The 14,057-nt window shown below is 27.8% G+C and overlaps 2 protein-coding genes across 6 annotated transcripts; one reads left to right on the top strand and one right to left on the bottom strand.

Annotated features, from left to right (window-relative positions):
- Positions 1-786: 786 nt before the first annotated feature.
- On the top strand, positions 787-6,174 carry LOC149031974 (uncharacterized). 3 transcript variants are annotated; one of them, XM_089174111.1, is made up of 6 exons: positions 787-951; positions 1,096-1,238; positions 2,365-2,413; positions 2,858-2,957; positions 3,423-3,652; positions 3,815-6,174. In XM_089174111.1, exons 1-6 carry the CDS (start codon positions 792-794, stop codon positions 5,815-5,817), a joined length of 2,685 nt encoding a protein of 894 aa, XP_089030237.1. In that variant the 5' UTR covers positions 787-791; the 3' UTR covers positions 5,818-6,174. The 3 variants fall into 3 exon arrangements, with proteins under 3 accessions (XP_089030237.1, XP_089030238.1, XP_089030240.1); XM_089174112.1 differs by having other exon boundaries at positions 812-951; positions 1,044-1,238; XM_089174114.1 differs by having other exon boundaries at positions 829-943; positions 1,044-1,238.
- Positions 6,175-8,649: 2,475 nt separating this feature from the next.
- Positions 8,650-13,837, bottom strand: LOC107064398 (uncharacterized). Of its 3 annotated transcripts, none has more exons than XM_089174121.1 (9): positions 13,054-13,837; positions 12,551-12,734; positions 12,114-12,408; positions 11,330-11,449; positions 11,177-11,254; positions 10,910-10,975; positions 10,690-10,826; positions 9,119-10,606; positions 8,650-8,770 (listed from the first exon to the last, which is right to left on the bottom strand). In XM_089174121.1, the coding sequence occupies exons 2-6, from the start codon at positions 12,596-12,598 to the stop codon at positions 10,968-10,970; spliced, it is 549 nt and encodes a 182-aa protein (XP_089030247.1). In that variant the 5' UTR covers positions 12,599-12,734; positions 13,054-13,837; the 3' UTR covers positions 8,650-8,770; positions 9,119-10,606; positions 10,690-10,826; positions 10,910-10,967. The 3 variants fall into 3 exon arrangements, with proteins under 3 accessions (XP_089030247.1, XP_089030246.1, XP_089030248.1); XM_089174120.1 differs by having other exon boundaries at positions 12,551-12,720; positions 13,054-13,833; XM_089174122.1 differs by having other exon boundaries at positions 11,177-11,251; positions 12,551-12,720; positions 13,054-13,831.
- Between the last annotated feature and the right edge of the window lie 220 nt (positions 13,838-14,057).

Below are 14,057 nucleotides of genomic sequence, written 5' to 3'. Positions count from 1 at the left end.
TGCGCGGAACGTTAGTCAGCCTCTCACACGCTCTCTCTCTCTCTCTCTCTCTCTCTCTTTCTCTCTATCCCTCCTTGTTTCCTTTCCTGATACGTCTACTATCAATCCTTCTCTCTCCCTCTCTTTTCTTTCTCTCCCCCTCTTTCTCAACGAAACTGCCGATAGACTGCAGCGCTATCTGTCGACGACGCGCTAATCTAAAACATAGCCACCAATCTCTATTGCAAGACCCAGTAGCACGCGCATCGAATTATCGACTTTTCATTGGCTCAACGTTACCTTTCTTTGACCAATCAACGTTTACCATTACCACTCAATAAACTTATTTTATAATAGATTTATTGAAAGTTTTTTAAAAGAATGTTTACTATATTTATAATATTGAATTGAAAAGATGGACCAATAAAATTGATATAATATTTCTATTTATATATATGTATAAACGTTCGTCAAAATTTGTTAATTCTGAAAATTAAATTATTCCATATAATACGATTACATGATTCGCTTAAAGAAACTAGATCTTTCGTATGATTGGTCAATGAATTGAACAATACAATTAAATAAAACGTTGATTATTGATTGGTCAAATCGTAACGTATCATAAACAATAAATTTTTCGAATTCGTGTTTCTGCTCATTTTCGTCTTAATAAATATATTTTTTTTATTAATATTTATGACTAAGCATAAGAGTAATTATGAAATAAAAATAATCCATTCGTAATATTAAATTTTTCTTTATTGCACTGAGATATTTTCTACTTGGTAATTATTCTACTACACAAAACAATGGGCCAATCACTGATCGTGTATTATTTCAAAGAATGTACAAATTTATCAAAAGCGTTCCAGAGATCAGATCACCTGAATATTACATATACAAAGATTGTTTGTATATGTAAAAAAAAAATCTGGATAATACATTTTATATACATATATTTGTACGTACGTAAGTATTGAATTTAGTCGTAGCTAAGTTTTTCTTCGAAAATCTTAGAAGAAGAAGAGACGTACATCAAGATGATTAATATTTTCATTCAGTGTTTTATAATAATCAAATAATAATTATTAACGCGAAATATGGGAAAATTAGGAAAAGATATTGCGTTATTAAATCGCAATAGTAAACGAAAAATCAACGATGCGAAAAAACAAGAAATAAAGTCTAAAAGAAGAAAACGCAAAAAGGATCTTGAAAAGTTGCATCGAAATGCTTTGGATGCTTCGAAGGATTCAGTAAGTAAATATAACTATTTATCTTTCTGCTCGAAATATTTCCTAGTATATATTTCAATAAAGATAAAATATTTTGTTTACGTTATTAAATTAATGGAAAAATACTTAAACTTTGATTACTTAAGAAAGATTGAAAACTTCTATTCTTTATTGTTTACATTTTTACGAATTTATATAAATGGAAAAAAATATATTTATTTGATTCCTATTTGAATGACAATAAAATAATATTAAATAAATTATTTTTATATAATAATCGTTTAATCCTTTGGTTACTACCGGGTATATATATGCGGTTTTTCTATGAAAGACCCGTATGTTATCTGAAATTTTGAAATTGCTCGACTTTTTAATTATTTTCGCAATTTTATCAAGTTGATCGTCATTTTTTATACTACGCGACATATTCCGTAAAATAATAAAAAAGTAGAAAAATATTTAATATTTCAAATTACAATTATGTGTCACACAAGAAATACTTTAAGATCTATTTATACATCTAATATATATACATAAGAATCGTATTTATATGAAATACCAATACGAATTTAGTAAATAATAACATTCGATTTCAATTTCGTATTAATTTCATTCTCGATCGATTTATTTTCTACACAATCGAACTATTTACTTTTTTTTTACTAATTGCGTCATACATTGTTTATATGCAAAATATAAATAAATAATTTTTTTTTAATTTATTGAAATATTGAAATATTTATTAATATATAATAATAGTTTATAAAAAAAATAGAAAAGAAGGAAAGTGATTACAAATGACGCGTTTATGAATATAACACGTACTATATCGAAACCGTGTTAAACGAAACAAAACAGTGCGATTGAGAGATTGATGCTGTACGAGGATTGTCCAAGTTTCATTCATAAATCGTATTGTATGAAAATGTACTTTTTATTTATGTTAGAATAAATAAATGTATACATGTTGAAAGGAGACTTTTAGCTATTTTACTACCGCGTAAATTGAAATCGTATTTTCAGAATACCGCGTTTTAGAGGTTTGATTGTATATTATACATAATTAATAATCGAAAAGGTTAAGATACAAAAATATAATCGAAACTTTAGTGTATGTTATATTATACTATATTTATCTTTGACACAGTTAATCAAGATTTACAGAAACGGGGCAAAAGGCAAAGAAGTAAGAAAAGGTATGTGTGTGTATGTATGAATGTAAATATGTGCAATGGTCTATAAGTAATGGTGGAATTTTTAGTATTTTATTTATAAATAAATGATACGCATAAACTATTGTATTTTATATTGAACAAGTTTTGGGTATTTTTTATATCTAAATAAAATAAAATTATGTATTTAAAAATGAAAATAAATTATTTATCTTACAATTAGTATTATTTTCCGTTGACAAATTTTTTATTGTTTTATATAAATAAATAAATAAAACAATATAGTAGTTTTTTTTAAAGAAATCCTTTTTATTACTTTATATCTAATTGTAAATAAACGGCATTAGTATAATATATATATATTTTTTATTAAAAATTTCGGCGTTATTTATCTGGCCAAAGCAATAAATAACATTAAAACAGAAAAGAAAATTTAAACAACCTAACACTATTTATAATCGATTGCAGGTAAATTACAACCGAGTAAATTTTACAAAGCTCGATTACAAGGAGAAGTTGCGAAATTTTTAGATCAAGACTGCTCAGAAAAGTCTGAAGATGTACTCGAGTACGTTTTATTTTTTTTAATTCAACAGTTTTTCAACATTTGAATCACACATATAAATCTTCCAATTCAATATTTAAAAACTAGAGATATACGGGTACTAGAAATTATGGGGTTGGGTTTAGGTAGGGAATTAGTTTCGGTTTCGGATCGAGATTGCTAAAATTTGTCGGCACATAAACATTTTTGGTTACGCGTTATTCCGTAACACAATTTACGATGATTTGAAATTGCCGTCATAAAAATTCTTATATTTCCACAAGTTATTAAAATTGAATACATTTTAATAAAATTCCTAAATACAAAACATTTCTTTTGTATTGAGGATTTCATGATTTAAAACATTTTTCAATCTTATTACTAGCTTAAATACTAATCAATACACTTGTAATTTGTATTGCGGCCAATAAATTGGGAAATTAGAATGAAGTTTATATGTGCCTTATATAATCTCTTGTTCTTTTTTAGACTTTCACCTAATACCGTACGAGTCGATTGCACTAAAAAAGATAAAATCTACGAAAATATTATCTCCTCCGATGAGGATATACAATGCCAAAGAAAAATTTCAAAAAAACACTTGATAAATTCGAGAAAATTTACTTGGTCAGCAATGTTTCGATATGAAGAATTATGTGCGATGATTTGTGCAGAAAACTTCGACGATCATGATACGATTATTCTTCCTAATTTGCCAGGTACTGTCATTTAATGTAATTAAACTTTATCGCGCGTTCACATTATCATCATCATCAGAAGCAGCAGCAACAGCAGCAGCAGTATCATCATCATCTTTGTATAGAAATAAAACAATATAATTAATTATAGGAATATAATATACAATACATACAAATTTTCAGATCCAATTCTAAAAGTTAAAGAAAATCTTAAACGTATACACATGAACGCTATGCGTCAACATTTTTCAAGACCAGACGTTAAGGTAACTGATTACATAGATGATAAGCAAAAAGATAATTCATCTAAATCATCGACTATTGAAAACGATATTAGAAATGAAACGAATAAACAATCAAAATCTTATATATCTTCCGATCATTCGGAATCGTTAACAGCAGATTCCGTTGAAGATTCACATTTAGAAATTTCACCTAAATTCCATTGCGAGATTGATGATAAATTTAAATCAAATAATTTTCTATTTTCCATACTAAAGAAACCAAATAAGTCTAAAGTTGCGTCAAAGAAAAGAAACTTTGATAAAAATCCACCTAATTTTCAATTGCCATTAGAACTGTTTAATCGACCTATTTCGACGGTTACTTCTTCGACGGATGATGAAAATAATTGTGAAAGACGCGTAAAACATAATGTAAAATTTGGAATACCGGACGATAAAGTTTTAATTAAAAATAGTCGAAAACATGTATCACAAGACGTTAAAAGAAATCAAATTAATAATAAAAAATCTTCCAAAGTTCATTTATTGCGAGATGATGATCATCATATGAATACATACAAATTTATCGAAAATTTTGAAAAGGATTCTAAAAAAAAACATAGGATTCGTGAATCGTCTAAGGACATAGGCAACGATGATGATTTATGTAAGAATTTAAATGCTCGTGCTATGACATGGAAATTTGCGAAAAATTTCAAACACGTACCAACAATTCTTCGAAGATCCATTTGCGATCCTACAAATATAAGCGATCTCACTTATATTTTGAATAGTAATAAACAGGATGGTGTTAAATATTTTCAAGAATCATCGAATAAAAACGTAGACTTTAATTTCAATATTTCTTCCTCTGTATCATCGAACGAAAATAATTCGATAATTAAAACACAATGCTTTAATAATAAATATTTTGAAAATAAATATCGTACGATGCCATTAGAAGAACAATCTTCCGCTATGCATCGAACGATAGATTTTTGTACACCTGTTGAAAAGAAAATGCAAAAGAAAAAAACTAAAACGAATATAAATAAAGAAACGAAAAAATCTATGCAATTTCATGGACCACAAAAATCTGTAAAATTTTCTGAAGAAATATTATTCAATACTGATCCTTCAACGCAGTCGCATTATTCTATAAATCACAATCACATTCAACCGATTACGAATATTCGACAAACGACGGATAAAGTGCATCCTAAACATTGTCAAATTTTGGGACAGGAAATACGAAATGATATTCAACCTTTTTTACTGAGATCGACTAAATCTGATCTTATTTATCAACCGGAAGTAACATTTATAAATCCATCACAGTGCGATGCATATACTACAACTACGACAGAAAATTGTCAAGATAATAATGATAAGTCCGTTTATTTTCAAATTATAAATCAATCGACCAAACCGTCCAACGAACAAAGACTATCTAATCGAGGATTAGTATCAACTAACAATAAATCAAATAATTTGAGGACATATGGGCAAACGTTATCTCAATCTATGATACAACAACAACCTGCCGTTCCTATTACATCGCAAAATATTCAATTCATGTTCCGAAAAAACGATCAGCACGTTTATGCTTTCAGCGAGTTACAAAATCTTCGACTATTAACATTGAATGACAATCAAAATGTTTATGTCAATGACTTAAATTCGATGCACGAACAAAAACGTACTAATGAGTGTGCAATAGTTCCAAATATTGATCAACCTACGAAATACTTGGCCATTGAAAAAGATCTGAACGCCCAGAGAATTCCTATTTATTTTCATAATAACGATCAAACTATTGGCCAGCAATACATACCTTGTAAAATGATCACAACTCTAGAGAAACAAAATAATGATAAGGTTTTTTTTCACGATCCTACCTCGAAAGTTATATTTTTACAGGGGAATCATTTGAATGATAGAAATCATCAATTTGTTGAATAATACAGCTAATATCTTATCGAGAATAAAAAAAATTATTTAAAGACATTTAGTACTGTATATATATTAATATATTGTCCAATCTCGATAAATATTATCGTTTTGTTTGAAAGAAAGAAATCTGTAACCCTTTCGTTACTAACGATCCATATACGGTTGTCCATGCAAAAAGCCTCCTATGAACGATCGACCGACCCATATAAAGGTCGTATACCATGCGACGATATGCATGTACTAGCAAATTTATATGGGATGATACTTGCTCCAAAGCATGTCGTGACGAAAGGGTTAATATGAAAAATTTGATTTATATTATAAAATGATTAAATGATTTGATTAAAAAAAAAAACAACAAAAAAATAAGAAGAAACAAGCAAAAACGTATTTGAAAATACTTTATTGCATGAGGCATTTGTACGAAAATTATATCAATTACTGTTATTTGCATATCAAATTAAAAGGATGATCATTACTCAAAGTATATTTTCATATTTCTTTTTCAAACTTGTTTTATCTATTATTTACATAAAATAAAACAAGAAAAAGTCAAACGTTTTCTATCAACCATATTAAATTTGTTTAAGTATCATTAATGTTTCAGTTCTTATTTAAAGAAATTCAAGTTATGTTAAAGAATGAATATTCTATGATTGTTAAAATTATTAAGTTTATACATGTTTATTTAATATTTACGAAAAAATGTAAAGTATTTAAGTAAAAAAAGACTATTAATTTATTTTTTGCTTATCAAAGAATTAAAATGAAATGTATAATAAAAATGAAAGAGAAATTAAATAATGTTAATTACCAGATTCTTTAATAGGTATACAGGGTGATTCTTGTAACGGGGACGGGTAATAACTTTTACTCCTTTTTTTATTCTGCGTTAAAAAATGTTAAATGGAGGTCATCGAAATGTTAATAGTGTGCGAGATATTTGATGTTTTATATCAGCAATGTATTTTATTACATTGATTTGAATTGATATTAGAGCAATACATTGTTATACGCTCCTTTAAATCATCGACTAATATAAAATGACATGAATACACATCCATATCGTTATTCGATAGGACACACTTTATATGTGGGGGATAATATTAGAAGAATACGTTTTTGTCAATTTTTTCTTAGACAAGTACAACGAAGGGAAAATTTTGCAAAGAGAATTTTATGAACAGATGAATGCACTTTTACGAATAATGGAATGTTCAATAGACGCAATGAACATACATGGTCTAAAGGAGCGGAGCGTATAACAATGTATTGTTTCAATATCAATTAAAAAATGTAATGAAAAATGTAAAAAAGCGCATTAGAAAATGATTAGAATGCAATGGAGGAACATTCGAAAACTTATTGTAATAAAATAAATTGCTGATATAAAACATCAAATATCTCGCAAACTATTGACATTTCGATGACATTCACTTAATATTTTTTAACGCAGAATAAAAAAAGGAGTCGAATAGTGTAAAAAAAAAAATAAATTTCCATTTAAAAAAAAGCGCTACTATATCTAGCGGGTGCATCGATGCATTTTCAAAAAAAGTAAGGTCATAGAAAGTTGACATTTGTTGTGCCATATAACTTTTTTCTTTATGATTTTTTTCTATTGTTACTTAAAAAAAAGTTATTACCTGTCCCCGTTACAAAAATCACCCTGTATATACATTTAAAAAGCTTGAAAGTTTAAAAAAAGCGAAATTTACAAATTAAAATCAAATAATTATGTTATTGGTTTTTTGATAACATTAATAACATGAAATTATTATTACTTTAGTATAACACTAGAGTGCATTTTTATCGCTCTTAATATTTATCTAAATCTAATTTATAAACATAACCTTCCAATAAGTTGAATTGCTTTGACACTTTGCAGGTCAATAAATTATTGTTTTGTAATAATAATAATTTTGTTTAATAATAATTATTTGAACCAACTATAATTTCAAAGTAAGTATTGTTCAATTAAGCAAACATAACCATTAAGTAGCCGAACCAAATTTAAAAATATTTTTTTGCATTTTTTTCCGCCTTGAAGTACTTAGTGGACTAAGTATACTTGCCTTCTACTATAAAACACAATAGAAAAAGAACCTCAGGTAGCGTGTGCAGTGAGTGCAGCTGCTACTCCGGTTCTTACTCTATCTGCTTTCTAACACTCTGACATGGCCTTAAAAATTCAGGTATATCTCCGAAAATATTTATCGGATTGGCTTCAAATTTTCAAAGAATATACTTGAATATATGTACATTCCGAAAATGCAAAAAAATCGATTTTTTCAAAATTCTAACTGCGTATAACCCCTTAAATATAACGTATAAAAAACCAATTTAAAAATTGTACATCAATTTTGGCTATAAAAACATAATAACAATCGTTGTAATTTGTTTATTATAATTTGTACATCTTTTGTAAAATTGTAATAAATACAAAAGTAAAAAATATTTCTAAAATACTTCAATGCTTATAAATAACAATATTTTAAAGTATCATTTGTCAACAGTTCTTACGATACTCAATTTACCATAAAATCTTTGATATTAAGAAAACTGTGATTAATCTGTTAAAATTACTCACTTATTTTCTATTTAAATAAGATTATGTTAAAGTTTTACTAAATAACTATTAATTATAATAATAATTATTGTTATAAATAATTATGAAATTATTCGGGATGTAAACGACTTATGAAAATCAAATTTTTCGTATTAAGGCCTATTTCTACTTTGAACGCCTAAAAAAAACGCTATTTTTATGAATTTTTTTTTAGATCATTATTATTTTTATTGATGTAAAACTTGTTTGGTTTGTTAAATACACTCATTAAGTATAAAATAAAATATTTTTTTATTGATTCAAGCACTTTTAGGGTACAAAAATTGCACTCAAACAGAAGTCTTTAAAAAATACGTGGGTGTGCGCTGTTGAAAAATCTGAAGATCGGTCCATCTGAAACCAAAAAATACAATGGTTTTATGTTTTTTATACCAGTGGCTATATCCCGTACCTAAATTATTAATTTTTATGCAAAAATAACAAAATGGCGGACAAAAAAAAAGGAAAAATACATGTTTTTTTTGCGATTTTTTGCCCAAAAAATATAGTAAAAATTAGAATTTTGCAATAATCGAGGTACGGGATATAGCGATAGGTCTAGAGAATATGTGGTTAAAATTTCATAAGGATCGAAATAGTAGTTTCTGAGATTTTTTTCAACAAGCGGTTCAAAAACGTTGTTTCGAGAAAAACGCGTTCAAAGTTTTTATTCGTAAAAAAACGTAAAAAAATGTGACTTACGCTTAATCAGCAATGCCTGGGCCGTACATTATTCCTTCCACATCTTCTAATAACTTCATTTCTTGTGACTTATCCTTTCTACGTTGAATTCTCATCTCCTTAGAAGCCTCCAACGACTATTGTTCAGCTAAGTGGACACGGTGGATATCGCGTTCTCACCAATTTTCATCCCCATGACACTTATTATTTTCAATACAGGTTTATATTCTTCATTAAATATGCAAGTTGCAATGAATGTTGCAATTTCAACTATAATTTTTCCATTGAAACAATGTTTTGGCGCAATACTCCAGACGCAGCAGTTGTAACTTTCGTTGTTGTTCTGAGTATTGCCGCCGAGACATCTTTGCAGCAATTCTTCTCTTGTCAAGTCCTTGTAGATGGGTTTTAAAACCTCTTGAACGTCTTTAGAAAAAGCAGGCAGATGTTTACAATTATTTAAAGTTTTGGTAGCTTCAGTCCTGAAGTATTTGCACCAGCTATCCGCTCTGACCGGACAATACATATGTTGTGGTCGAGCATCGGTTGAACTCTTTCTTACTTTTTTTCACATATTTATACCATAAATGTGTTTACATAGGAATCCGAAACCACTGAAAAGGCACTACACTGCACAACAGTTTTCGTTGCGCTTCGTTTCACTAAGTCGATAGCGTATTAAAACAGGAAATAAAATAAATAAAGAACTAAATAATAATCTTATCGTCTACGATAGCGTATTTAAATAGGAAATAAAATAAAGAAATAACTATATATTAATTTTATCGCCTACAACTACCGTATACGTGCTCCGGTACACACCGGAATAAGGCCTTAAGAAACTTATGAAAATAATTTTTTAACTTATAACTTAATTAACTGTAAAATATAAAGTATTCAAAGTTTGCTATAAGATATGAAAGTATTGCTAACATTAAAAAGAAATCTATTAATCAGAATCATAAGCATTTTTCTTTTTGTCCTTTTGCATTATTTTGACGTAATGATTTAATCATATCTAAAAATTTTTCATGACGTCGTTGTTTTGATTCTAATTTTTTCATCTCTATTTCTCTCTTTTGTTTCAATTCTTTGGTTCGTAACTGTAAGTATTGTTTTTTAAGTTGATTTTGTTCACTTTTTTGAATTAAATATTTTTGTCGAAATTCAGAATCTGCTTTTATTTTTATTTCAAGATATTTGAGCCATTCTTCGTTAACATTTACTTTTTCTTTTTTAACAGATTTATCTACATTAGTTAGGTTAATAGAATCAGTTTTAGGAGATAAATTAGTTAGCGGACTATTTTTTATAGATTTTAACGGATTTTATAATCTAATGGAAGAAGTAGCTGTTAATTTTTTATTTTTTTTTTTGCATTATCTGATGTATAACATCATAATAATCAAAGGTTTGATATTCACGTCCGCTTCTAGAATTATTGTCCAAACATGATTTATATTTAGACAAAAGAGCGTTCATCTTCCATTTAACTTGATCTGAAGAATACTGCAACAATTAATCAATTTAAAAATAATGAATGTTTTTTTTATTCTTAATGAATAGATTTAGTTTTTCATTAAATATGTTACCGGTAAATCAAGTGATTTCAAACCGAGAGAAATTGTATTCTATAATTGAGTTTTTTTATTTGTATGATCCAGTTTGTCGATATTCGCTTCATATAAACTCAAAAGCGATAAAGTTGCATTTTTGATCCATACTGCACCTGCACATGCATAGATATTAAGCTTAAAATTTTAAATACATAACATAGCCTCTTTCAATACTATATTGTGTTATAATACGTACTTAATTTTTTTATACTTTCCGTACAATTACGAGAATCACGCTCTTTATATTCTTCTTCTTAATTACCTATAAACAATTAAAACAATTTTTATATCTTACTAAGTAAAAATTGTGTACGAGTGAAGATATAAACAATCATCTGAAAAAATTTCTTTCTTAATTGTAAGGCATCTATTTGTTTAAGGTTCATATGAATATGCAATGTTTCTTTAATTTCGCTGAAAATATTTCTATCTTCAAATACATGATCTATTGTATTATACTAACTTTCTTCAAGAATCTCATAATCTTTATAATCAGTAGTTTCATCGATAACAGCTCTTGGTTCTTTTGAGACGTCATCTACTAAAAAAAAATAACTTTATAGAAATTTAAAATAATTTGCAATACTTCATTTACATTAAGAAAATTTATTATTACCGTCGTAAAAGAAATTGTTATCATCATCTAAGAATATTGTATCACCTTTATTAATACAATCGTATTTCGCGGCATTATCTGGGCTCACTTGAATATTGCAATGTTTGCATTTAAACATTTCTATAAAATAATAATTAGCAGTTAAAGACACAAGCTCCCAAGGAATTTAATTTATTTTCTGTACTGAACCAATAATAAATTGATGATTAATAATTTATCGTACGCACAGAAAAAAAAAGTTTTGACTAGGTTAACAAAGATTTTCCGGATTTCCAGATTTTTTTTCTCTTGTCGCCTTGTCGTCCTTTTTTCAGACTTTTTTTCGACTATGCTATGCGGCTATGCGATGGGGTATGGCCATCCACATACTGCATACCGAGTAGTAGATATCAACTATCAACTTTTCGAACTTTTTTCAAACTACATAAATAGAGCACTATAGAGATGAGTACTCTCATCCGCCATTTTTGCTCCTATAGAGAAGACACCAGTATGGTTTTGTATAGTAAACACGTTTGTTGACATCAAGCGAGATTGAATTATTTATTGATAATTGTATTAAATTTCATTAAAAAAATTATTTGATAGTTGATGTTAGTACTTAACCTTTCTATTTTTAACATTAAAAGATAGATTAAACTACAAAATACTATTCAGTGATTGATTTATAAACACGGATAACATGTAACATAACATGCTGCTTTTGCTTGTTGTAACTGATTACGCAAATCTTCATTTTCTTTCTGAAGTTTGTCAATTTGCTCTTCTAATAATATATTTGTACCTTTCTTCTTAAATATACTCTTTGGATCACTTTCTATTATATCCACATTATTTGATATTGTAGGAATTGATGCTTGTTCAACCATAGTTTGAGGTTGAAAAGGTATCATCTTGACTAGTTGCACATCCTTTGGAGTAGAATCACTATTATTTTTTGTATATGTTGACCTCCGTGGAAGTGGTTCAATCCTTAAAGGTGGATTTGGTACATTAAACAATGTAGGAACAGCATTGGGCTTCAATTTTTTCCAACCATCTGCACGTTTACTTTCAAATTGAGAATTTTCAAAGTCTACCTATAAGAAATAACAATTTTAAAAACACCTCTCGTTGGAAAAATAAATTAAATCATGCTAAAAAGTTAGTATGTTTTGATATATAACTAATAAATCAATAACAATAGACAATTAATGTTTCAAAAATAAAACTACATATTACTTCACATAAGCGAGAAAAAGAACTTGGTTTCCAATTGTTTCTTCGCATATTTTAGATCCATATCGACTTTTGTTTACTATTTGCCGGGAAAATAAACAGCCGAAAGCCTTTTTCTGATCTGTTGCTACAATTAATTGCAGCACAGCACGGCATCTTCTCTTATTGAAGCACTGAAAATTGAAGTCTATGAAACAAAACATTTTTTATATACTTTTTTTCCTACATGTATGTAATTTAAATGTAAGTAAAACATATTTTTAAAAGATAATATTATTGCTGTATACATTTTAAGTAATGATACAAATAATATGTAACTTTTGTGAATAATGCAAGTGAATAAGAAGTTATGTTTTATAGGTTTTATGATAGTAATAAGTAAAATAATTAATTCTGTTGTGTAAAATATGATTTTAGAAATGATTACAAGCAAGCGTTAAAATAAGAAATTGTAAACTTTACAATACTATGATCGTTCTATTTATATGCAAAAAGAATAAACATACCTTCAATTTTTGCTAGACAAAGCCCAAAAATCTTTGTAGCGAGCTTAGAAATTTTTATTGAAAATGTATTTTTCAATATGTTTTCAGACAGATATTAATAGTTGTTTACGACTATTAAATGACTATTAAACGATTTCAATAAAATTTCTTCTTCATTTATTCACAAATAATTAAAAAAATTGCAAAAAATAACGATAAAACCTACAGACTAACACTCACTACATACGTTTTTTTAAAACTTCCGCTCACTAGAGGAGCAAAAATGGCGGATGAGAGTACTCATCTTTATAGTGCTCTAGCTGCGCTGTACAATCAAAACAAAAACAAAATCGAGACATATCGAAAATTATATTTACATATCGAATTATCGTAAATTATCGTACAAGTTAGATTTACGATCATACAATGCTTCAAATTATGTGACGTGTACGATAATTATCGTACGAATGAGATCACTGTTAAATAAAATAAATTACGAGGTTAAGTAATGTTATTGTCACTTCTTTCTTCAAACAGTTTATTTTGTTTTTTTTAATACCAATCTGAATAATTAAAAATCATAGGCAGAGAAAAGAGTTCTTCTCTTTTTTGTTGCTAATCCTGGGTAAAACCCTTTATAACACGACTTTTTCGAGTGTCGAGCAGAGTACATGTATGTGTGTTGACAGTGCCATTGACGGAAAGCGCTTTTTCGAACACTGCGTTACACAGTGTCGCTTTTTGGTGTAATTGGAAAGCAACGAGTGTCGTGGTTACATTACTCCGATATCAATAAATTCTAGTAAAATGCATCCACCAATCGTGAATCAGAAGAAATAAAATTCATTTCATTTTGTCTATGACGAACGACTCCAGTGCCATTTAGTGAAATTACGATTAAACATTTAGTTAAAAAGATTTATTTCTATTCCATGAGTGAACAAGACAATTAAAAAGATTTTAATTAAAATATTAATTAAAGCCATTGAAATACAAAATGAAACATAATATATCTTTTCTTACAT

This window comes from Polistes dominula, unplaced genomic scaffold, assembly GCF_049000335.1.
Source record: "Polistes dominula isolate Pdom_NZ unplaced genomic scaffold, Pdom_raw_medaka contig_482, whole genome shotgun sequence".
Classification (NCBI taxonomy): domain Eukaryota; kingdom Metazoa; phylum Arthropoda; class Insecta; order Hymenoptera; family Vespidae; genus Polistes; species Polistes dominula.
This window is presented reverse-complemented; position numbering and strand designations above follow the sequence as displayed.